This window comes from Leptonychotes weddellii, chromosome 9 (assembly GCF_054177405.1).
Source record: "Leptonychotes weddellii isolate Sample4059 chromosome 9, ASM5417740v2, whole genome shotgun sequence".
Classification (NCBI taxonomy): Eukaryota; Metazoa; Chordata; class Mammalia; order Carnivora; family Phocidae; genus Leptonychotes; species Leptonychotes weddellii.
The window spans coordinates 18,902,657-18,929,275 of record NC_138377.1 but is presented as its reverse complement, the minus strand read 5'-3'; the positions used below and the strand labels follow the sequence as shown (position 1 = coordinate 18,929,275).

The 26,619-nt window shown below is 36.9% G+C and overlaps 1 protein-coding gene and 1 non-coding gene across 4 annotated transcripts; both read right to left on the bottom strand.

Annotated features, from left to right (window-relative positions):
• Nucleotides 1-1,695: 1,695 nt before the first annotated feature.
• Nucleotides 1,696-26,496, bottom strand: GTF2A1 (general transcription factor IIA subunit 1). Of its 3 annotated transcripts, none has more exons than XM_081830105.1 (7): nt 25,633-25,779; nt 22,186-22,287; nt 12,891-13,095; nt 11,034-11,098; nt 5,918-5,993; nt 4,649-4,782; nt 1,696-2,155 (listed from the first exon to the last, which is right to left on the bottom strand). In XM_081830105.1, the coding sequence occupies exons 1-7, from the start codon at nt 25,642-25,644 to the stop codon at nt 1,823-1,825; spliced, it is 927 nt and encodes a 308-aa protein (XP_081686231.1). In that variant the 5' UTR covers nt 25,645-25,779; the 3' UTR covers nt 1,696-1,822. The 3 variants fall into 3 exon arrangements, with proteins under 3 accessions (XP_081686231.1, XP_081686232.1, XP_081686230.1); XM_081830106.1 differs by lacking the exon at nt 25,633-25,779 and adding an exon at nt 24,391-25,062; XM_081830104.1 differs by lacking the exon at nt 25,633-25,779 and adding an exon at nt 26,104-26,496 and having other exon boundaries at nt 1,697-2,155.
• Nucleotides 11,727-11,870, bottom strand: LOC115940968 (small nucleolar RNA SNORA79). The gene has a single exon (XR_004075693.1). It is a non-coding gene; the product is annotated as a small nucleolar RNA SNORA79 (small nucleolar RNA).
• Nucleotides 26,497-26,619: the final 123 nt, after the last annotated feature.

Below are 26,619 nucleotides of genomic sequence, written 5' to 3'. Positions count from 1 at the left end.
AGAAACAACCCTAATGCCCATCACATCAGAAAAGAAATGGAGAAATAAACTATGGTATATACAACAGTGAAAATAATTAACCAGTATATACAACAACTTAGATGAACCTCAGAAATACCACCTTGAGAGGAAAAAAAAAGGGCAATCAACTTGCAGAAGAATAGAGAATTACTCCATTTATGTTATAAATGGGCATTCAACACCAAACACTATGCTCTTTAGGAATATAAATACAGATGGTATGTTGATACATGAAGGCAAGTTGATGATAAACACAAAATTCATGAGCACGGTTACTCTGATGACAGAAGGAAGAGGATGGGGGTTGGGGAGAGGTACTCAGGGGAATTTAATAAAATAATGGATTATATGTTTTTAAAGATTTTACTTATTTATTTATTTAGAGCACTGGTGAGCAGGGGTGAGGGGCAGAGGGAGATGGAGACAGAGAATCTCAAGCAGACTCTGAGCTGAGTGTGGAGCTTGATGCCAGACTCAATCCCATGACCCTGAGATCATGCATGACCTGAGCTGAAATCAAGAGTAGGACCTTAACTGACTAAGCAACCCAGGCACCCCGTAATGGGATTATTTTTAACTAGATGTGGACATAAGGGTGTTTTTATGTTAAAATATTTTTTATTCATTTGTATCTATTCAATATTTAATGAAACAGTATTTTTTAAAAACATTAAAGAATTTTGTCCTAAAATAAACAAAATTACATCTTAAGTTGAAGAAAGCAATTAACAAAGGAAACTGTGGTTAAGACAAACATCTTGAGGGACACCTGGGTGGCTCAGTTGGTTAAGCAACTGCCTTCGGCTCAGGTCATGATCCCAGGGTCCTGGGATCGAGCCCCGCATCAGGCTCCTTGCTCAGCGGGGAGCCTGCTTCTCCCTCTCCCTCTGCCTCTGCCTGTCTGCTCCCCCTGCTTGTGCTCTCTCTGTCAAATAAATAAAAATAAAATCTTAAAAAATAAAAAAAATTTTTAAAGAAAAACATCTTGAACACAAGTAACCAGTTAAGCAGGAACACTGAGGAAAACAAAGATATATTTATATGCTTCTAGAAATATATAACTAAAGATGAATAAGAATGGTTTGCTTAACTCAAGAAAGATACTAAGAGTAGATAAAGTGATGTAAGGAACTAGTATAGAATACAGACCAAAAGGAAGTTATGAATAAGTCTGTGACATTTAGCTTTTTCCTCAAGTCTCCTCTCTTCCCAGATGTTGCCATACCTTTTTAATTATTGAGGCAAAGATTAACCTCATTTTATGTGTTCTACCAATGCCTTATGTTTAAATCACATCATGAATGCATAAGCCAGAAAATTAGAATTACTTGCATTCTCTCTACCCCCTTTATAAATACAACTCAATATGATAACATTTTTTATTACTAGCTATAAGAAACAATATTTTATGATGATAAATACAACCAGAACCATTTAAAAACCTTATTAGGTTAAAACAATCTAACTTTAGGGCGCCTGGGTGGCTCAGTTGGTTGGGCGACTGCCTTCGGCTCAGGTCATGATCCTGGAGTCCCAGGATCGAGTCCCGCATCGGGCTCCCTGTTCGGCAGGGAGTCTGCTTCTCCCTCTGACCCTCCTCCCTCTCATGCTCTCTGTCTCTCATTCTCTCTCTCTCAAATAAATAAATAAAATCTTTAAAAAAAAAAAAACAATCTAACTTTATATTTAAAATCCTATATTGTATAACACCTTAACAGCCTCTGAAAAAATAGAATATAATTCATCAGTTTGGCACCAAGTAAAAGAAATGACTGAGTAGTTTCTCATTTCAATTCTTTTACTACAAACTTACTTCTTCTACCTGCCCATCCTCAGCTCCATCCTTCTCTTTGTCTTCCTCTTCATCATCATCATAGTCTTCTTCTTCATCTTCATCTTCTTCAGATGACGTATCCCCGGTTCCATCAACCTGTAACACCAGTGGGGCTTGTGCTTGAGCAGGCTGGGCCTGTGGTTGCTGCTGGCCAGCTGCAGTTATCTGTGCTTGCGCCGGGGTAGGTGCAGCCACTGTTGTAGGTATAACTTGAGTCTTATTTCCTGTAAATAAGATTTGTTGTGGCTGAATGATGACACCCGTCTGTGGTGAAATCCCTCCAGGAAGAGGGGCCAGTACCTAAGGCAAAAGAAAACCCAGTTTCACTTTGTGGTACAGAGAAATAGGCGTAAATGCTGAAGAATCACCAAAAATGGCCGTATCTCATATGGCTAAAAACCACCAAAGCATAAAAGGAGTTTAACTAGTATAATGATCCCACTTCTATTTTACCATTCAAAGTTCTGAAGGAAAAAAAGATTTTCTGAAAATATTTACTGAGCACTTGCTATGTACATGGCAAATTCCAAACCAAGAGTTACACATATGATTAATTTACTTGCTTGATGTATGGACAAGTTTAGTGACTTGCCAAGCTTGTAGTCACGAAGAGGCAAAATTTTAACCCAGGCTTTCTGATTCTGCTCTAATTATTATGTTGCACTGCCTCCCTGTGGAGAACACTGCACTGAATATATGAAGTCTTGGGCCCCAGTTTTGTCTAAGATCCCAGATTGAGATACAGCAAAGGCATGTCACTTAACCTCCTTTGGCTTTCGTCACTTCACTGTCAAACTAGGATCAATGGTTCTCAACCCTGGCTGCAAATTACAACCACCTGGTAGCTTAAAAATACTGGTACTTGGGCCCCACTCCTAGTATTCTGATTTAATTGGTGTGAGATGAAATCTAATCATTTAAAGCTCTCCAGCTGGGGCGCCTGGGTGGCTCAGTCGTTAACCATCTGCCTTCGGCTCAGGTCATGATCCCAGGGTCCTGGGATCCAGCCCCACATCAGGCTCCCTGCTCAGTGGGAAGCCTGCTTCTCCCTCTCCCGCTCCCCCTGCTTGTATTCCCTCTCTCATTGAGTCTCTCTCTGTCAAATAAATAAATAAAATCTTTAAAAAAAAAAAAAGCTCTCCAGCTGATTCTAACCATGCACCCACACCAGATCAGATGATTTCTAAAGTTCCTTTCTGCTTCTGCATCTAGAATTCTAAAGTAAACCATAACTCAAAAGAACATAGTAACAAATATTAACTATATCTTTTACAATAAATATATCTATAATTACATGTATTAATAAATAAAAAGAGAATACCTAGTGATAAATAAAAAACAGTGAATGGCAATTCCTTGCCTTTAGGTTCAAGGAATGCAGAATAAGACAGTATTTCCCTTAAGAAATTTATGGATTAATGGTGCAACAGACAAAGCAGTAACACAACTCAAAAGATAGAAGGTGTAACAGAAGTATGATATGGTGTTAAGAGAACACAGGAGAGAGGACTAAATTCAGCTTGAGGGACAAGGTATGGTCAGGGAAGCCTTCTTAATAAGTAATACTTGAGTTCTTTTGTGCTTGGAAGATTAGCCAGGCTTTTCCATTCGGTTGCTTTTTTTGTTGGGGGGAATAAAGGGAGTTGCTAGGAGGAAGGTCAAAGGGCATTCTAAGTAGAAGAATAGCATCAAACAAAAATCTGGAAAGCTGTAAATCGACTAGATTAATGCTTCTCTGACCTTACCTCTACTATCATACTATAATATGGACATTATGTAATGTGTCTCTTTTTTTAAAGTACCTAAGTTCTTTAAGAAAATAACCATTTCTCTTTCCTCTTTGTACTCACGGTACAAGAGTTTTAACACCCAGCACAGAAGTAGGTACAAAGATCTAACTTTGATCTAAATAGCAGCTGAAGCAGATAGTTGGAAGCATGGCAAGAAATAAACCTGAAGAGATCAAAAAAATAAGATCCATAAAAAAAACAAAGATCCTATGAACCATGCTGAGGAGTTTTAGACTTTTTCCAACAGGCAATGAGAAGTCATTAAAAGATTTTAAGATTTTTAGAACAATAACTATAAAATACAGAGTAACGAGTTAGAAAGCCTAAGATTAGAGTCAGGGAAATCAATTAAGAGGATAATATATAGTATTTATTTATACACACACACAGTATATATAGTATATACACTATTGAGAGAATAATAATAGTATTTTAAGTGGGAAATTAGGAAAGCATGAAGTAAGGAAATGATGAGGAAGTCCGAGAAAAGAAAACTAGTTTCAAACATGAAGGAACTGCAAACATGTTAAAACTGCAGTCTGGAAAAAAGGAACTATTAAAAATTGGTAGGACTTCATGATACTTTGCATATTAAAAATACATAAGCTTCATGAAACTGGATTCATGTCTGCCTTGTTCACTTCTAAATCTCCAGTCCCTTGCAAAGACTCTGATACACAGCCACATAGTAAATGCTTATTGAATGAATGCCAGATAACTTGGGAGGCTGAGGAGGCTGGATGGAGGGTGACAGAAAAGCATATTCAGAGGAATGATGAAAGATAAGCAGGGACACAACAATTTAGTCTTAAATATATTAAATGTTAAGTTAAGCTGTAAGGTATACAGGAGGAATTTACAACGACAGGATGTACAACATTGGAGAATAGTCTAAGAATTCGTAGAGATAAAGCCATGGGAAAGGGGAGGAGAACCACCCGAAGAATTCATACAGGAGAAGAAAAAAGAACCCCATCATGATCATAACTTATTATTCTATTACCTGTTGTATAACAGGAGCTTGTACTCCACCAGGCTGCATTTGTGGTATAACTTGTTGTTGGAGAACCACTGACTGCTGAGGCTGGAAGATATACTGGGCACCATTGGCTGCTCTGACTACTTGAAGAAGCTGGCCTAAAGCAGAAAGTATGTATTACAAGTTACCATTTTAGCAGTGACCATCTCAAAATAAATGAATTCATAATGAATGTCAAGCCACCAAAATCCCCTAGAAATGATCGAGCAAGAAGTCTAACAATTAAGGGCTGCCATACACAACAAACATAATCCTCACCTTCTCTCAGTTCCCTCCATGTTCAAATACATTGCTTAAAATGTTTTTCCTTACTCATCATCCCTATAAAGCCCTTTTCCAATAAAGTTTTAACAGATATAAAAGTTGATTAGAAGTTTAAATTATCTTTACTAACATGTTAAGAGTCATATAAGACCAGTAAGATCATATGTTTCAAAGGCTGTTTCTTTTGAAAGCTCTGAAGACATGAAAGTATAACAGTTCATTAATATCTTGAGCCAAAGCACCAGGATACTTAGCTTCAAAATGCTTAAAACAAAAGTTTGCTGAATTATCATTGCCACATAATACTGAGTGTATGCCTGGCTTAAACACAGAGAAGTGATTCCCTCTCTTTGTTGTTTTAGATGATACAGAATCTTCAATTAATTAAAAAGCAACAACTATATATTAATTAAAATATGTAACAAGATAAACCTCTAGTTCTTTACAAATTTAGAATCTTATTAACAAAGTAACAAGAAATTCTATAATTAAAATTAGAGAGAATAACTTAAAACCCATGTAAATAAATTCTTCCAACATTAATATGCCAAAAATCACAAGTAAATTTTGTCGGTCTATGCAGAGATATTATGTAAAACAGAATGCAATAAAATACTATAGGATTTAGTTTGATATCACTAATTCATTCAAGTAAGTTTAACTTATATGGCAGGTTAAGTGTGTTTAACAAAAATCTATGTAAAAAAATATTTCTATATAATCATACTTATTCAATAACAGGATTCTCATTCACAGATCAAAAGCTCAAGCGCAATTTTCATCTTCTCTACTGCATCCTCAGCAGTAATTATTACTTAATGTGCTACAGTACTCAGTCTTTTTTAATAACCTAAGTCAAATGGTAAAAGAAATACTGATTTTGTCTTTCCAATGAGGCCAAAACAAAGACTAGATGGTACAATTTTCTGAGTCATACATATAAATAATGGTTCCGTTACTCCTCATTACCTGAATTTGTTAGTATCTGCTGAACCGGCGTCACACCTGCAGGGAGTGCCAAGGTAGCAGCTGTAGCAGCAGCGCTCTGAAAAAACAAAGGAAAAACAATCAAAACCACATATGTGCATAACAGTACCTCAATTTATCTCTGGCACATTTTCATAGTATTTGAAGTTTATCGTTTAGTACATACTAAAATGAAAAGTTTTAGCAAGACTAAACCCCATTTTATAAAATGATACAATGAAGATCATCTAGCCTAAATGCCTTACTTAAATACTTCAAACAACGAAGCAGGATAATATAATTGGGGTGTTTTTTCCCCTGGAGAATGTGCTCTAAGGAAACCTCACACATACTGACAATGCCATACAATTATAAAATATCCATTCCATTATTTCTTTTCCTACTCTATATCCTTACTCCCAATTCCTTGTTGTCAATTACAGTTGACCCTTAAGCAATGCAGGGGCTAAGGGCACCAACTCTTCACACAAGTGAAAATCCACATGTAACTTTTGACTTCCCAAAAACTAAATAGCCTACTGTTGACCAGAAGCCTTACCAATAACATAAATGGTCAATTAACACCTATTTTGTATGATATATATGTTATCTATTTTATTCTACAATAAAGTAAGCTAGAGGAAAGAAAATATATACCTTATTTATCTAAAATAACCATATTTATCGGAAAAATCTGCATATAAATGGATCCATACAGTTCAAACCCAAATTGTTCAAGGTCAACTGTAATATACTTGAAGCAAAATGTTAAGTATCTTCATTTTAGAATTCTTAGTATTTTTAATTTATACTAGAATCAACAGGGCTTTAAAGAAAACCTTGTATCAGAAGGCTGAGCTTGTTTAGCTAGCAATTCTACGATGCCCTAAGATGACAATATTGGCACTATATGTAGGTGAAACATACATTAATAATAGTTTTATTAACACAAAAAAATACCTAAAAATCTTAAAAGTCACCAACTTTAATTTCTACATTTTAAAATGGAGGTAGTATCTGACATTTAAGTCAAAAAAAAAAAAAAATACATGGGTACTCTGAATCTCTTTAAATCCAGGATAAATTTTTCATTTACTGCTTCTGGAGACTTCTCCTCTCCCCTTTCCTCCAAAAGAATTACACCACATTTTTACTGTTTTTTTAATTCTATACTCAAAGTAGTTCCATGCATCTCACTGTAACTATATATAGAGGTAATTTTTCTCCCTCATCCTTCAATCTTTTTAAAGGTACCAAGCCTTCACATACCAATCTAACATACACATTTTTAGAAACACCTCTATTTGGTAATCTCTGAGAAATAAATTTAACTATGCTTTGAAGATGCTAATGCCAGAGAAGTCAACAATTCTTGGAAAATTATACGCAAGTAGGTTCATGACACTACTATCTAGTCTAGACTCCAAATACAGTGTTCTAAGAAAATGTGCTTCTTGTTGCCATTTGATAGGCCTAACTAGTTTCTACATCTAAAGTCCCAAATTCCCACTATGTCCCCTGAATCCAGCTATAGCCCCACCAGGTTCTTTTCATGAAATGCAGCTTCTGCATTTCATTTATTTTAAATAAATCTTGTCTGTATAGACAAATGAAAGGTAATTTAAGTCTAAGGAACACATCAACAACCACTTACTACTGAGAAATTCTCTTCAGAAATATTAATATTCAGATTTCATAAGATTAATAGATCTCCCTCTACTGGCAAAGTGACAACTGTAGTTTCTACACAGCATACATGGCACAATAACCACCTGCAAACCTCTGCACATTCAAGATGCTATCAATAAATATCTGTTGACTGACATACCATACACAAACCATCTTTTATCAATGCCTACTGAAAATTTCTTCTTGTATTTTATGAAACAACCCTAAAATGAATAATGCATTAGAGCAATTATTTCATAAAGAGAACCTGCAAAACTGGTTTGATATAAGGTCCTGTTTTGTAGGTTCCCTGAAACAGTTTTCTCCCTAATATATTATCACTATCCTACGTTCTTATTAAAGTACATAACTTTTCTTTTCTTTTTTCTTTTTTTTTAAAGATTTTATTTATTTATTTGACAGGGAGAGACACAGCGAGAGAGGGAACACAAGCAGGGGGAGTGGGAGAGGGAGAAGCAGGCTTCTCGCCGAGCAGGGAGCCCGATGCGGGGCTCGATCCCAGGACCCTGGGATCATGACCTGAGCCGAAGGCAGACGCTTAACGACTGAGCCACCCAGGTGCCCCAAAGTACGTAACTTTTCAATGTTCATTTCCAAAGCATGCCTAGCTTTTAAAAAAATCAAAACTGGAATAAAATCTTGCCATCTGCAATGACATGGATGAAGCTAAAGTGTATTACATTAAGTGAAATAAGTCAGTCAGAGAAAGACAAATACTGTGTGATCTCATATGTGGAATTTAAAAAAGAAAACGGATGAACATATGGGAAGGGGGAAAAGAAAAAGAGGAGGGAGGAAAAACAAGCCGTAAGAGACTCTTAACAAAAGAGAACAAACAGGGTTGATGGAGGGAGGTGAAGAGGGAATGGGCTAAAGGGGGATGGGTATTAAGGAGGGCAATTGTTGGGCGCCTGGGTGGCTCAGTCGTTAAGCGTCTGCCTTCGGCTCAGGTCATGATCCCAGGGTCCTGGGATCGAGTCCCACATTGGGCTCCCTGCTCTGCAGGAAGCCTGCTTCTCCCTCTCCCACTCCCCCTGCTTGTGTTCCTGCTCTCGCTATGTCTCTCTCGGTCAAAAAAATAAATAAAACCTTTAAAAAAAAAAAAAAGGAGGGCAATTGTTATGATGAGCAATGGGTAGTGTATGTAAGTGATTAATCACTGAATTCTACTCCAGAAACCAATATAGCACTGTATGTTAACTACCTAAAATTTAAATTAAAAAAAGAAAACGGAAATCAATCAAATGGGTATCTTTGAATCAGTAATAATAATTCAAACAAAAAAAACCAAAAAACTTTTATTTGTAAAGAGCCTACAGTGACTGTACTTCAGAACATATAAAATACATGGGGCAAACACTGAAAACATCAACTAAAATACTAAAATACCCATAAATGTTAACACCTTTTACTGATAGATGTTTCTGACCTATGATCTGTTTAAATACATGCTCTTCAGAATCAAGGGAGACATAACAAGTAAGAGATGGGCCACTAATTTTGCCCCAGTCTCTTTAAACACTATTTTAATTCAAAATTTTCTTTCAAAACTTAAAATTCTTAGAAATCAGATGGGCCTACCGCAAGTCATTCTACAAAATTTTCTGTTTTGAAAGGACAAAAGTCAGAGCGCCTGGGTGGCTTAGTGTTTTAAGTGGCCGATTCTTGATTTCAGCTCAGGTCATGATCTCAGGGTCCCGGGATCAAGCCCTGTGTCTGCCTTTGCACTCAGCGGGGGGCCTGCACCCCCCTCCCTCTGTCCCTCCACCTGCATTGTGTCTGCGCATGCTCTCTCCTTCCTTCTCTGTTAGATGAATAAATAAATCTTAAAAAACGAAAGGACACAAGTTACTCCCTAGGAAACAGTCTCAATAGCATAAACTGCAATATAGATCCTACAGTGAGACTTTCATTTTTAAGAACGGAGGTTAAGAAATTTGGGGCCTTAGACTTGAAATGTAATTTTCTGAATGATAAAAATTCTTGTGATTCCATGATAGGCTGGAATTTTGTGATTTTTATGAAGAACTGATTCCAGCAATCTGAACTACAAGGACAAATAGATATCCTTGATTCTTTTGTGAATTTAAAAACTGTAATTTCTACTATCATGTAGAAATTTGTAATTCTGTCAAGCTATAAATTTGTAAGGCTGGTATATTTAAAAAGGAGTCATTTGTCTAGTACGTAAGCCCTGTTTCCTATCTGGCTTATCAATCACAGATGAGCTTTGAGGTTAACTACTCATTACTCACCAAACAGAAGTGATTTTTTAAAGTACTGCTTTTACAGGGCACCTGGGTGGCACAGTCGGTTACGTGTTCAACTCTTGGTTTTGGCTCAGGTCATGATCTCAGAGTTGTGAGAGCAAGCCCCGCATCAGGCTCTGCCGTTCTGTGTGGAGTCAGCTGAAGACTCTCTTTCCCTCTCTACACCTCCCCCACCCATCCCTCTCTAAAATAAATAAATCTTTGAAAAATATATATTTTTGCTTTTTCATTAAAAAAAAGAACTATCTGAAAAAAAAAATCTCATTGCTAGCAGTAAGAGATTTTTTTAAAAGTGATTCTTGCCTTTAAATAAAAGATTTGGATTAATTTAAGAATGTCAGAGGTGAGACTCCACTAACAAGTCTGTTTACTGTAAACAGAACAAAGAAAAGCCATTTATGAGAAAGTGCTGGAATAATTATTCTAATAAAACTTCATTTTAATGTCTTATTAAAAAAAACTTTAAGTATATAAAGATTCTCTAAGAATCTGAAGTAGTTTTTCTAATTTTAGTTATATGGTACTGTATTTGATGGGAAATACTACATGCCCTAAATGAAATTTGAAAATTTGAGGACTTAGGTTCAGTGAATATCCTTTAGAAATACCAAAAGACTAATGCATAATAAACTCAGTTGGTTAAAATATATTTTAAAGTAATAATGTACACATTGTAATAAATCTTATTAAGCTATGCTATTGTTAAATCAGAGCAAAAATTTTTTTAAAGGTTTGGTCTTAAAAACAGTTACCCTGAACTATCCAAACAGTTCATTTTCATTTTTAAAGTTTATAATTCTTAGCATTCCTGACCTCTAGTAATTAATGGGTCTTCTGAAACAACTATAATTGGCATATTATGTTTGGTAGGTCCCCTAAACCCATTTTCCAAAAATAGCCTGGGATGAAAGAGCTCTCACAAAGCATCATTCTTTTGGTATTTTCAACAGAAAACTGCATAATTTTATGAATCTCTATGTCTAAATATCAAGTTAAACTTTAGATCTGCTGCTAAATCCAATAATTAGGAAACCAAATAAAACAGCCATTTTGTTCAAGTTTTGAATAAACTTCAGGTTGTTAATACAGAACATACCTGGGCATAATCACAATTTTGAGTTAGAATAAGTAGAGCCAAAATGCTATGTTCTGAGTCTTACCATGTTTGACGCATTCATATGTTGTATCAGCTTAGAATCAGGAACTATAACTTGTGGTGCAGCAGCTATTAAAAAAAAAAAAAGTACAAGTGCAAACAAGGAACCATGAGGCTGTTTCATAATCCTAAGAATACTATACAATGCTGAAAACTTTTTTCCTGTTTTCTGCATTCAAATGCATTCACCTATTTGATACCTCAGACTGTTATCAATTTCTACGGCAAATAACAGCTGTGATATACCCATCTTATACTAGACAACATCAACTAAAAAAAAGATTTGAATAACAACACCTAAGGATACAAAGGAATTTGGGAACATGAAGTAATGAGATACCTAATATATATATATATATATATATATATATATATATACACAACACACACACACAGCTCTGTGCATTCTTAAACTGGAAATTTTCAAACAAAACTTAATTGTCTTGCTAACTCAATATTGTTTTGTTGATATACTACTACTGTTAGAATGAGTTAGTAACCCATTAAGAATGAGCTCAAAAAAACTATTAACTAGTTGTCTTTAATCTACATAGCCTCTTCTCCCATTTGACAGTTGCCAGAATCTTAAGTTACTTCCACCAACTTTTTAAAAAATATAAATCAGAAATAATGGCAATGTTAAAAAAAAAATGGAAGAAAGAAAGAATGGCAATGTTACGTAAGTATAAAAGGAGCTAAGTGTTTGATTCCGCAAATTTCAGAGAATAAACAGATAATCCCATTATCCTAATATTCTCTGAGTGAAGAAAATCAAATTTTAATTTATGATGACCTAAAATCCTAGTGCCAGGCCTGAAGGCAATAGGAGGAACAGTCATCAAAACAGATCAAAAGGATAAAATTATTTGATGCAGGTATAGAATAAAACCAAATATTAAAAGTCTTATTTGGTATAAACAGCAAAACAATCCAAAGAGACATTTCTACCATGCATTACTTACTATATATCACTATCAATTTTAAGTCTTATTTATTCTCAGATACTCTCAAATGAGGCAAATGGGTAACTAAACCGTTACCTTAAAATAAAACTTTTCATTTATCTTCATTCTCCTCTCCAGTAACAAGATTTACAAAACTTAAATGCTAGGTAAGTTTCATAACCAAATACATATGTGTCAAGACAGAAAATACTTATTACATGTAACAGACCAAGCTTCCTAGCCTTCTCAGGGCCCAAATTTTCCTTAGCACTGAAATGTTGGAAGAGCTACTTCACAAAGCCTTTTTTTAAAGCTTCAATGAAACAAATCTATAAATTTACTTGCACAGTACAAAGCACTATGGACACTCTATAAATACTTGGTTTTTCTTACCTCTAAACTAAGTAAATAAATTATGTTATGTACATATACCCTTCACTTAAAAGAAATCTAATTCAGTCAATTTACATTTAAAGTATTAGGGAATTGAAATTTCAGACTGCCACACTTACAAAACTCCCCCAGTGTTTAAGATGTATTTATAAAAACCAAACTTAAATGTCTTTGAAGAAATAAATCAATTTCATAAAGAAAGTAGGTAACGATTTTACCACATAAAATAACGAAACCCTTAGTAAATAAATCTTTATAGGTCTGATGTATTTTAGGATATCCACCATTATGTAGCCTCCTCAAAAAAAATATTAATACACTTATATCATCTTAGGCTCTCAACTAGTTAACTACTTGTTTATCATTACTACAATACAGAATCCACGTTTTATACAAAATTTGTACGTAAATAGTGTAGACTACCCACTCAGTCAATAGAAAGGAAAAACCTACAGTATCTCTCTTCTTTGAAAATGACAAATTTCATTTCCAAGTTGTAAGCAGAAAAATATATCCAGTCTCACCTTGCTGTGATGCAGGAATAAGGACCTGCTGGGTCTGCGCCTGCTGAGGTACCGTCTGCTGTGGCTGAGTTTGCTGATGGTGGTGGTGGTGGTGATGTTGCTGTTGCTGGGGTTGATGCTGCTGCTGAACTTGCAATAAAAGCTGCTGCTCTTCCGAATGAAATCCATCTACTGCCCTAGACTGCATTAGTTTATTCTCCCACAACTAAGGCAAAGAAAAGTAAGGAACATTCTAAGTGAATGTTAGTGAAGATAACTCTGAACATGTGGACAAACCATATTTTACTAATCTGTTTATAAAATTCTTTCATTTTCAAAACTGATAAAACCAATCTCTAATAAACCAATCTAATTCTTACCTAAGTATATACAATAATGAAAATTAATTTTAAAGTATCAAATTTATTTTTTGCTACTTTAGAGTAATGAAAAATTTTGTTTCTTTTTATATCTTCAAACTTTCTTCAGTAATTCCTTAGTAATTCCAGGCAGAATTTCATATAAGCAATTTTTTAATAATCAAAGATTATCTTTTTTTAACATCAAATCAATTCTTAACTATTTTCATGGAAATCTCCCTTTAATGAAATATCTAATTTTTACATTACACATATAGGAGCGCCTGGGTGGCTCAGTTGGTTAAGCATCTGCCTTCAGCTCAGGTCATGATCCCAGGGTCCTGGGATCGAGCCCCGCATTGGGCTCCCTGCTCAGCGGGAAGCCTGCTTCTCCCTCTCCCATATCTCCTGCTTGTGTTCCCTCTCTCACTGTGTCTCTCTCTGTCAAATAAATAAATAAAATCTTTAAAAAAATAAAATAAAAAAATAAATTATACATATAAAACATAAATTCATCTTTTCTTGATCTGAACAATGAGAAACGTTACAGAGGCAATCCTTAAGTTAGAAAAGCCTAACTTTCCATCTGTCTGATCCTATGCAAGAAAAAAGAAACAGCAATGCCCAATGCTTTTAGAGGCACTCTCAACCCTCCACACCTTTTGAAATTCTCCCCCATCTTCCATCATGACAAGGAATAACAATCCTTTTTTGCTTTGCCACTTCTCTATTTTCTCCTCTCACCCTAGGACAGCTATTACAATGGGGAAAAAAAAAATCAGACATGGGCAAAAGACAGAAAATAAAATATTTATGACTATTTCATACTTTTCCCTAACACATTTCCTCTCTACCAGACTTAGTGTTCAATCTGGAGAACCTCAACCCTTATAATAAATTGCCCAAGAAAGAAACAAACCATTTTTCAGATATACAAATGAAATGTAATTCAGTTATTTTGGGGGCACCTGGGTGGCTCAGTCAGTTAAGCGTCCGACTCTTGATTTTGGCATCAGGCTCTGCACAGTCTGTTTGTCCCTCCTCCCCCCTCCCCGCCCCCACTCTTGAGCATACATGTACTCTCTCTTTCTCAAATAAAATATTTTAAAAATAATAATAATTCAGTCATTTTGTACACAAGCACCTAGCACCTACACACATTTTGTTTTCTCCCCTAGGATATGCTCGTGGAATATTGCCTAACACACCTTAGACTTCTATCAGATCCTTCAAAAAGGATCCTTTTACCATACTCACAATGATCTTTATCATCTTCCAACACTTCCAACTGTTCTAGAAATTGTATATTTGTAGCTACATGCTAATAACATTTCCAGCATATCTCTAATGGCTTGCTAAAAAAGTAAACTAAAGGTCAATCTCCCAAAGCAACCATTCCCCTTAGCAAGCTATTTAGATTTGCCTGAAGCCTATTCTTATAGAGAGAGTAACAATCTCTCTCTCACGGGTTGTTGTAAGGACTCAGTAACATATTTATGCAAAACGTTTATCAGAATCTAGCATAAACTCAGTGACCAATAAATGTTAGTTTTCATTATTACGGTTGTGGTGCTATTAACAGTGTAATAGAGCATTACACCAAAAGTAAGAAACACAGTCCTGGTTTGGCCACTATTCGGCTTTGTGGACAAATTATGTATCTTTCTTGGGCATTTTCCTCTTTATCTAAAAGGAGGACAGAGCGCCTGGGTGGCTCAGTCGTTAAGCGTCTGCCTTCGGCTCAGGTCATGATCCCAGGGTCCTGGGATCGAGTCCCACATCGGGCTCCTTGCTCAGCGGGGAGTCCGGTTCTCCCTCTCCCTGTGTCTCTCTCTGTCAAATAAATAAATAAAATCTTTAAAAATAAAAATAAAAAGAGGACAAATTGAATTACTTCTAAAATCACTTCCAGCTAAGAAATCTAAGTCTCTAAAAAATCTCAAATTAAAAACAGCTAGAGTTCCTCCTAGGGTAACAAAGAATTATTTTCTGAGAGCTCAAGTTGTATCTGGTTCATCTCTGTAGAGTAGGCATCTAGCATAGCACACAGGACAAAACGGACACTTACACACTGAATAAAATACATTCCAACTAACATATTTCATACAAAGGTTCCTGAACAGTCTGCATTCACCCAAAACTTCTACACTTCTTTTGTGTGTTCTAAAACAAAACAAAACCTGGCCTCTGGTAAACCAAAAATCAAGGTACCACTGTTTATATGCTTTAAGATACAGTTGTTTAAACCATGATTTTTATTTTTTTAATTTTTTTTTTTTATTTATTTTTTTTTAAATAAAGCTTTTTTTTTTTTTTTAAAGATTTTATTTATTTGAGACAGAGAGAATGAGAGAGAGCGAGCACATGAGAGGGGGGAGGGTCAGAGGGAGAAGCAGACTCCCTGCCAAGCAGGGAGCCCGATGCGGGACTCGATCCAGGGACTCCAGGATCATGACCTGAGCCGAAGGCAGTCGCTTAACCAACTGAGCCACCCAGGCGCCCCATTTTAAACCATGATTTTTAAAAAAAATTTTTAAGATTTTATTTATTTGACAGAGACAGCAAGAGAGGGAACACAAGCAGGGGGAATGGGAGAGGGAGAAGCAGGCTTCCCGCTGAGCAGGGGAAAGCATTGTTCCAATCTATCCTTATTGGTATGGCCCTGGTTCAAGTCCTCTCCTCTCACCAGTACTACCATAAAGTGTAATGACTAAGCCCACTGAGCTCCCCACATCAAGTCATAAATTCTACAAATAATTCGAGATCTCCTATGTACTAGACACTATTAGAGGCACTGAGAACAGACAGTGAACAAACCTGACAAAAATCCTCCTCCTCACAGGGTCTACCTTCTAGTGAAAACTTGCTCTTCCAATCTATCCTCTATAAATCAGTGGTCCTCAAAATGTGGTCATCAGCATCACCTGAGAACTTGTTAGGCATACTAATTCTCAGGCCCCACACCAGACCTACTGACTCAGCAACTCTGGGGATGGAGCCAAAAATCTGTTTTAATAACCTGTCCAGGTCACTTTAATGCACGCTATTAAAGTCTAAACCAATGCTTTTCAAAGTGCACACTGCAACCCATTAGTGGGTTGTTAAAAGTCAATTTAATTTTTTTTTATTTTTTGGTATATGTTATTGAATTAAAAAGAAAATGTCAGACTGTGCCTCTATCAGGTCAGAATCTCTGGAGCAGAGGTCCAAAAATCTGCATTTTAACTAGCACCGCAGAGAATCTTTCTCACGTAAAGATCAAGCTCCTTAATACAGAATTATGTTACTTCTCTGCTACTATAACTTGCATTCTACTTTCCTAACAGTGTCAAAGTACTTGCAGTTCCCTGAATATACCATACATATCTCGTGTCTAAATCTTAGTAAACTATTCCGACTAGTAGTCTTCCCTCATGATTCCCTAAACAATGGAAACGTCAAAGTCACACAGCCTCAAGAGAAATCACTCACTGCCTCTAAACCCTAGAAATATTTCTATCATACTTTTCACACTAAGTCTACCTTCTCTACTGAAGTATGAACTCCTTCAAGGCAGAGACTTATTCAGGAGCTAACAAAATGACTAAGAATTTATCAGACATTTAGTAATTTCAAAGAAGAAAAGGGAAAACAAACTGTTGTTTTCTAGCATAATGTTTCTCTGTAAGGATGCTACTGACATTTTGGCCAGGACAATTCTTTATTGTACAGGGTAGTGCCACAGGAAGTGTACAGAAAAAACAACATTCCTGGCTGTAGCTGACTAAATGCCAAAGGTGCCCACTAGTCATTAAGACAAGCAAACATGGCCCCACACATTTCCAACTGCTGGGGTTGGGTAGGCAGCAGAGGAAAAAGGGGTGTTGGAGTAGTCTATTGAGAAGCCACATTTACTAAGTACCAAATACTATCCTAGGTAACATGAAAAACACAAATACAGTACTGTACAAATACTTAGCATTAAACTTATAATATCAAATAATATAAAATTCAGATCAGCTAAATGTTTTGTTTTAATCCAATTTCTTCTTTATGATTTTAATTGTATTTATCAAAATACTGTTTTTTAAATATCAGCTATTTAAAACAAACAATGCAATACTGTTTTCGGCAACAGTGATCATATTAATACTACTGACAACAATCAAGAATACTGAATTGTTATGTATTTATTTATTTTGCTTAGGAAACAGAAGAATTCTCTTTATTTTTATAATACTATTTTCCCTCCAACACAGTAGCTTTTATTTTTGGCAATCCTATTTCATCAATCTTTGCCAGGTCTCTGAAATTAGACATGGAGAAAACTCATTTTCTGTTCCCCAAATGGCTCTAATGTACATCTGTAGATCATATTAACTAGATTAATCCTGTATTGTATTCTTACTGTGTACTTTGCGAGTAACTTTACACGTACAGACTCATTTTTACAAAATCCTCTAACACAGACATTGTTACTATCTCCTTTTTACAGAAAAAGAACCTGAAGAACAGTAAGTTAATTTATCCAAGACCACCAACTAATAGCAGACAAAAGTGGGAAATAATCCAGGCAGTCTGACTCCAGTGTTCCCAGTCAGGGAACCTGGACCCTGAGAGTGAAGACTGAATGTCCTTTAAATTCTACACCCTAGACCCCTCGCTTGCCTCATCCTAATCCCAGCTCTGGTCCAAGTTTTAATCTCTACAGTATACTGCTGCTATCACAAAAGGTCTAGTCACAACTCTGGTACCTTCCTTTTTACTGGTTATTGTATATGTCATCTGGAGACAAAAGGCCTACGTTCAAGTCTCTACCATTTGCTAAATGACCTTATCAAAGGATATTCCCTCTGAGTCTATTTTTTGATCTACAAATTTGCGATTAAATCTACTATTTCCTGGCAGTTTGCCAGGCTAGAAATTTGAAGGATTCTACTTTCACAAAACATCTAGCTCCTGAATAAATACAAGAAAACTGCATTTCTGGGCTCCCTTGAAATGGGGTTGGGGTACAGCATTTTCCCCAAGGATAAATGAAGTAGAACATAATAGATTATTGTTCAAGTTATGGCCCAAGTATTTATATATAACTAGAGTATATTTAGAATAATGGTTCTCAATCAGGGGTGGTTTTGCTCCCCAGGGACATCTGGCAATGCATGGAGACATTTTTGGTTGTCAGAAATGAGCAGTACTACTGGCATGTAGTGGGCAGAGGCCAGGTATGCTGTTAACATTCTACAAAGAACAGAAGAGCTCTCTGCAACAAAGAATTAACAAATGACAGTAGTGCCAAGGCTGACAAACCTGATCTAGAGACCAATAAACCGAGTTTCAGATTTGTCTCCAATTGAGGAAATTCTTCTCACTTTATTTTATTGAGGAGAGAGGTCATGTTTTATAGGTACTTGCTGTTTAGATATGGATAGGTCTAACAGTGTAGAAATGAGGATGATTTTATCATTCACTTTGGACAGGATTTGTAGACGGTCATTCCCACCCATAATTACTCACTAATCCAAAACACAATTTACATTCAAATACAAATTAAAGACTATCAAGACTATGTTTTAGGTGTTTTTTTCTATCTCCCATAGTTTATACATTAAAGTAGGTCCAAAGTGTTTCAAGAGATAACCTCTGAGAATTGGGTTGACTTTTTTTAATCGCCTCTCTTCCAGCATTATCTGGTTAAACTTCAAATTACATGCACAGTCATTACTCATCTTAATTCATCATCTAATTCACCACTGTATCCTTCACAGCAGTGGTGAAGTTTCTGATAAAAGTCTGTGAAACAGCCAAAAAGTGGGGAGGAAGGGGCTAGAACTAATGACAAGGTCCTTTGTAAACCATAAAACACAAAATTAATGTTAGTTTTTGTCAGCAAGAATGTCTAAACCTACAGAGTCTAATACAATATCTACCAGCCACACATGGTGATTTAAATTGCAATTAATTATAATTAAAATTTCAGTTCTTCAGTTCCATTAACTACATTTCAAGTGCTTAATAGCCACATGTCACTAGTGGCTACCATACTGGAGAGCACAGATACGGAACATTTATCACCACAGATAGGGCACATTCTGGAAATTCTAATGGGATCCTGAAGAAATTTAGTACAGAGAATTAAAATAACATAAACTCAATTTAGTATAAGAGTTTTTATTTTTTTAAAAGATTTTTTATTTATTTATTTGACAGAGAGAGAGCACAAGCAGGTGGAATAGTAGGGAGAGGGAGAGGGAGAAAGAGGCTCCCTGCTGAGCAAAGAGCCCAATGTGGGGCTTGATCCCAGAACCCTGGGATCATGACCTGAGCCGAAGGCAGTTGCTTTACCAACTAAGCCACCCAGGCGCCCCAACAGTTTATTTTTAAATCCAGTTACAACCCACAATAGAAGAGTATGCTCCATCTGAAAAACAGCAAAAATATTAAACTACTTTGTTCTGTTACTGGCTGTTACATGGAACTACATGGTTCTGGAGCCATGTTTGTTATTAACTAATTTAATTAAATATTTACTGAATACCAACCACATATGCGAGGCACTGTGCTCTACAGAGGCTAGGGATTCAAAGTAGAATAATTCACCATTTTTATCATTAAAAACTAGCCATCAAACAAATCAATGTATAAAACATATATAATATTCATATATACTACATTATATATATTACACTAATATATATTTGAACAGTCAAATGTAATAAAAATACAGCTAGATCTATTTAATCTCAAAGACATCTCCTTCTCTTTGGAGAGAATCCTTTGATTCTACTGGGACCAGTAGGAAAAATCAATTCCCCACACTTGTTATCTACAAGAGTAGATAACAAACAACCTGGATTGACTACTAGTTTGATTTAGGGTAGATTAAAGACTTTGGAACTGATTTTCTACATTTAAAAATGTTGTATCTTCTACATAAAGTCAAAGTACTTCAAGGACAACCATTATATGAGTGTAAGATAAACTGCAAAGTATTTGCTCCACATAACGCAAAGGAATCTTATTCTCTTATTCATATCCTGAGATACTTTATGCTATTTAAGCAGTTTATATTGCCATTCTTCCAACTCAGGCCTCAAGAGTTGGCATTCTTTCACTTGTATTTTTGGATGCCTACTCTTCACTTTTAATAACCATTACATTTCTCTCAAGGTAAATACAAATTTCCTCATTTCACTTAAATGTATGTATTTTTCCTTCCTCACACAGGCAGATTCTTATCAAAAACTCCACAGAAGTTACCCACGGATGCCTAAATACTCTTAGATTTCATCACCATAAAGGTGAGGTTCACTTTATTTAAAATAAGTTCCTAAACTGCAGCCTCACACTTCCACTGAATAGATAAATGATAACAAAACAAATGTTCTTAACATTAATTATGATTACTTATTTGTACATAGTCCTCAAGGAGCTCAATACCCAATTTCTAAGCCAGCAGTTCTAAAACTTTTGAGTCTCAGGATCCTTCATCACTTTCAAAAATTACTGAGAACCTCAAAGAGCTTTTATGAAATTATTAACTAAGTTGGGTTTTTTGTTTGTTTACAAATTCATTTAAAAACAGCAATGTATCCATCACATGTTAACATAAATAATACATTTTTTAACAAAAATAACCAAATCAAATTTAGTGACAAATAGCTTAAAGGAAAAATAGCTGGATTCTCCTATCTGCGTATACAACCATCTTTTTACTTTGGTTGAATATATGGAGAACATCTGTCTTCGCACACCTAAACAGCTGGGAAAAGAAGAAGTATTTTAAGTGATGGTTTCTTTAAAGTTAGCTACAATGTAGAATCTGAAACCATACACCAATGAACTTTTCATACTTTTAGATTAAAATCCATTAATTTATCTTTCACTTTGAAGGGATTTTGCAACATCATGCATTGGTCATTTAGAAAATATAAGTTCAGTGAATTATGCAGTATTCCAAATATTAACACATTTCATTAAAGAATATCAAATAATCGCATTTCTTAATATTAACAGTGATCTCATCTTGACTCCTCAGTACACATCCTTTTAATATTCACTGCATCAAAATGGGAAGCATACATAAAGCACTGTGGATATGGAACAGTTATCTCAAGGAAAAGTACTCAGTGCATTTGAGTAGCAAGTTTAACTGGCCACAGAACACAACTTTTACTGAAAATATGACAAACTATGATTATTCAGACTTGGGCATTTGGCCAACCTCATGGACCTCTTGAAACAATCTGTGGGGAAACCTCAGGACTCCAGAGACCTTATTTTGAGAACCACTGTTCTGAGCAATAAGGGAAAAATATTCCATAATCTCATGAGTCATTACAACACCAAGAAAACACAAATGCTAAATAAAAATATCTAATTATTCCTGCTTAAATCCAAAGAAATCCAAGAGACAGATAACCAGCTCCCAATGTCAAATACATCATAAACCTAATATTAGGTCCACATTAAAAAAAAAAATCAGACTTAAGAACATAAAATTATTTTATCAAGCACTTACTTAATCTCCACAACACTTTCTAGAATACAGGTACGTTAAGACCATTAAAAAAAGGGGGGAAAAAACAAAACTATAGGTATGTCAAATAATTAGACCATAAATATACAATGTTAACAGTCCATTAGTAATAGTGAATGCTATTGCCAGACACTGTGCTTAAGCACTTCATATGGTTATTATATTTAATCCTCAAAACAAACCTGTAAGGTAAGTCTGACCAATTCCCATATCACACATAATGAAACTGAAATACAGTGTGCCTAAGAGCAGAGGAAGGATGGATGGTAGAGCTATCTAAAGCTAGCCTCCTTCACCTATCCACACACTGCCTCCTGCAGCAAAGTTGAATGCTCATCCCATGGAAAAATTATGGATCAGTCTCTGGCTAAAGAGAGTATTTTAAGGGGGAAAAAAAAAAAAAAAGTATGACTATTAAAACAACAAGAGGCAAACTCACAGTTTTTAGTTCCATAAGAACTTGTTCATCAACTCCATCATCCAAAAAGATGTCTCTCACATCATTAATAACATCTTCAATCACAGATCTGTACAATTTAGGCTTTAAAGGAAAAATAAAAATGTTGAAAAAGATCATTTTTCACATATTCAAAACAAATTAAATATAATACAAGTCATTTTTCCAACTAATCAAAATTTATTTTAGAAGATATAACTTTAAAGATATGGCCATCCTAATAAACATCATTTGCTTCAATTAAAATGGATTATTTTATGACTGCATATTTTAAAAGAAGTCTTAAATACTAATGCAATTCATATACAGGAAGTCCTTATACATACAAGGTCCACACAATTTCCAGTTAGAATTTCCTATGTTGTTATAATCAAAACACCTAATGTGACCCAAAAAATAGCCTTATGGGTTGCTAATAACTGGTTCCTATTATTCTTTCCTTTGACTTGTTAGATCTCACAACCTCCTCACTAAGCCTTAAACTTACGTCCTGCAGTCATTTGCCTGATATTATCTGCAATCTAATTTAAAAATCACGTAATTTCTATTTTCTGTCAACCAGTCTGTGCCTTTAAGCTACACCATTAAACTGTTCATATACCCACAGTAATAGGTCTTAAAGCCCCAGATGCACAAGACACACTGACTTCTTTCCCAGGATTTCTTTCCTTCAACTACTGCCTAGACGATGCCATGAAATAGAATCATGAACAACCTCAATGTTTTCTAATTATTACTATTATTGTTGGTATTACTTGGGCAGGGTTGGAGAAGATTGTTTCTAGAAGGTTGCCAGAAGAATAAAAGGAGAATAAATGTGAAAGCACTTTCAAAAGTATAAAGTATTTTTTAAAAATCAAAAGGTAATAGTAATTTGCCCAACCCACATCCTATTTTTAACGTGTTAGGCAAGAAGTCTGCATGTCAGTGTGATAAAACTAGAGCTATCTTGTTATAAATCCTATCCATTATCACACACAGTTAAGGTTATCAGCCTTTTTCTTTTAATGTTTGTCATTATTTGTGTTTTATAGCCTGCTTAAGGTAAGAACTACTAGTTACCCAATAAAACCAAGGGTTTGCTCTCATAACCAAACCTCAAAGACAAATGTTTCACTAGCATCTCTAACAGCAATATTGTTATCACAGGAGAACCCTCTAAGAAAATGTGTTCTTACACTGCCAAAACTACAAATAATGAGTTCCTCTGTATAACTTACCTCAACCATTAAAATTTGCTCCTTTTCACCACAACCAGATAAACAATTCATATATCTGGGTTCTCACCTTTGCTATTCCACTCACTAACCTGCTTTATTTTACCAAATCTGCCTCTGTAAACTTTTAAGTTATTCATGTGCAAAATGTGAAACTCTATAGGGCCTCCTTATTTTAACATTCTGATTCTATATATAAGGAAATTGTCACTGACTATAGGTATCATTTTATCTATGGTGATTTAACCACTGAATTACAAAAATAACATTTAAAAAGTGGTTTTCTTTAAGCCAATAATAATTCTTAATGCACTATAAAGAGGTGGTGTAATTTTAAATTGTTACTATGAATCTTAAGTTGATGATATAAATTATTTTTTCAGCAAACTGGATGTTTGGTGTTTTCTGAAGTCAATCACTCCTAAAAATCTTCAGCTTGGAGATCCAGACATTTACAGCTACAAAACTTGCTTTCTTCTGGCACTCCCTATTTAATGAATTTATCTTGTTTTAGGATTTTGCTTATGCACCTTAGTTAACCTACAATTTGACCATTTAATTTCATAAAAGCTCTAAAGGGAAATGTGTATTCTTCATGACATATACACAATAATTTAGCATAACTGTTCATAAGTTGATAAGCCCCCATAATACTCATGTTTTTAAAAGCATGGGGGTACATAGGCACTCCCTGAAATAAGCAATTTCCAAGTTATTTAAAATGCTAAACCTTACTTAAGCCAAAGTTTTTGCCTTTTAACAAAATACAGAGTAATTTAGGTTTGTCCTGGTTTTCAAAACAGATATTCCAAACTGGTAAATTAAAGAGCCATGACTGTCACTATCTAATGATTATTTAGAAGGTTCCTTTCCAAAGTGTTAGTTCCCTGGGGGAACACTGGAAAGTAAATCAGATTAACTTCCATCTAGAATATTAATATCCAATGAAATAAAAACACTGCCAACTTACAATTTTTTTGAGATCCAGTTTGCACTAAGCCTCCTTATACTCTCATTACTCACAATTCGCCTATACATAAATGTACTGTGTACATAAGGTCCTATGTTGAGGCTTTAGACACTTTATTTCTTCAAAAAGCTTCGTGTCTCCATTTAATATAGAAAAACAACGGCATATTAGAAGCTTTATTTCTAACATATTTTCTGAATACTTGAAGAACAGAACACTACCAAAGTCAAGTACCCTGCAGCTAACAGTTCATGTAGGAAGCACTTTTTTTTTAATTCCCGACAATAACGCATTTTCCAATACAAAAACGATTAGACAGCTGAGCTACAATTCTGTTTAAAAGCAAAAATAAAAATAAAAGGAAGGTACAGCAATTCTATTTTCCCCTAACAAAGACAGGAAACCCTAGCTGCTGCATCAAAACAACAACAAAAAACTTGGGACTCTGAAAGCTGCCCTGTTGGGTGCGAAATTACAGCGTTAAGGAAAGGACCTAGAAATAAACTGAGCTCTGCACGCTCCTGCCTCTCGCCTCGGGAGCACGCACCTCCCAGCCCCGCTCTCAGCAGCTCTCACTATTTAAAGCCGGATCTAGTGTTTAAATGGAGAGGCGGTGACGTAGGCCTGAAAAGCACCTTCCCATCCTGGCAGAGTCTATATTAGAGAGCGGCAATGGCTCTATATAAACAGGGCAGCCAAAGGGAGGAGGACCACAAGGCTCAGGGACTGAAAAGCAGGGTAAGCGGCCGCAGCCATGATGGATCGACCCGAGTCGCCAACGGTACGGAGTCGGGCGGCCGTGGGCTTGTCTGCGGCGTTTGGGACCGGGCAAAAACGTGTTTTATTGTCAGAATAAAAATAAGAGTGGGGTGGACTAGTGATCACATTGCGTTGGTGACTGACAAGGTTATTTATGTGACTGCTTTTTGCAAACCTACGTGATCGCAAGTAACCAAAAAGGGACAAATGGGGAGAAGTAGGCAAATTTCAAGGCGAAAGCAGGGGCACTTTGACCACTGTAAGCTTTTTTTTGTTTGCTTTGGTGCTTTTGCTAGTGGAAGATACGATGGGGGTTTTGCTTCCCCTTCGCCATTTTACCGATTCGGAAGGAACCGAGATAAGTGCTTTTCAACCTTCGTCTTTTTTTTTTTTTTTTTAAGAAATATAAAATGGCCCCAGTGAAGGCTCCCTAAGCACAACAGCCAGAAACACCCCAAGTAACCCCTAAAGTAAGCCGTTCACCTTCCACTGCATTGAAGTGGACACGGTGGGTCTTGTGGACTCGCCCAATTCCCCAGACGCGGTTTTTGTTTTGAGGCTGCTCGGGGTGCCCTTCTCGAGACAGCGCGGCCGAGCCCGCTTCAGGGAGGAAGCGGCGGCTTCCCATCCGCCCTCCCTCCCGGCGGCCGGGGTCTGGGGCCAGGGCCGCGCGCTCGCCCCGGCCCAACGGCCTCCGCGGCCCGGACCGCCCCGCGGCGGCCCCAGGCCACGCCGGCGCCCCCGCCCTCCCGCCGCCACCGCCGCGAGCCCGAGGCGCCCCCCCGCGCCCGCCGCCCCGGCCCGCTCCGCCCGAGGCGGGAAGCGGCGGCGGCCGCGCGGGCGGCTGAGGAGAGTAGAGGCCGGGAGTCGCCGCCGTCGTCCCCGCCCCCGCCCGGTCCGGCCGTTGCTGCCGCCTGGACGAAGCCCCCGCCGGCCACCAAACCACGTCCTTACCACGGTGTTTGTATTTGCCGAGTTCGCCATTTCCACACACAACACAAACAAGAGGGGGCAAGCCCAAGAAAACAAGATAAAAACAAAACCAAAAAAGAAAAAAAGAAAACCAAAAAACCCGGAGGGTGGCCCAAGCCACCGCAAGATTGGGGGTAAAAATTTCAAACAAAATCGAATCCTGAAAGAGTAAAGGGGAGCGGTGAGAGGAGGAGGAGGAGGGGGCAGTCCTCCCACAGCTAAAAACCTCGAGAATCGCCCTGAAAAAAAAAAAGCCACGACCCTTCTGGGGTCCGGGGGGCGTTGCCGGCTCCCCACCCCGCACCAAGGAGGGAAACCACCACCGGTCGCCGCTCCCCGCGCCGCCGCTGCCGCCACCGGCTGCAGCTCCAGCCGTCCGGTCCGCCCGCTTCTCCCCTTTATATAGTGAGCCAACGAGCTGCGCGAGCCACCGCCGCCGCCGCTGCCGCCGAGAGACAGGGCGGAGGGGGAGGGAGGGGCGGAAAGGGCGGGGGCAGA

Excerpts from the sequence above, each read along its gene's own strand:
- GTF2A1 (XM_081830104.1), bottom strand. The coding sequence starts at position 26,133 with ATGGCGAACTCGGCAAATACAAACACCGTG. Across the intron at positions 22,288-26,103 it reads CGGCAAATACAAACACCGTG|CCTAAATTGTACAGATCTGT; the intron begins GTAAGGACGTGG and ends TTTCCTTTAAAG. Across the intron at positions 11,099-12,890 it reads TATTCCTGCATCACAGCAAG|CTGCTGCACCACAAGTTATA; the intron begins GTGAGACTGGAT and ends TTTTTTTAATAG.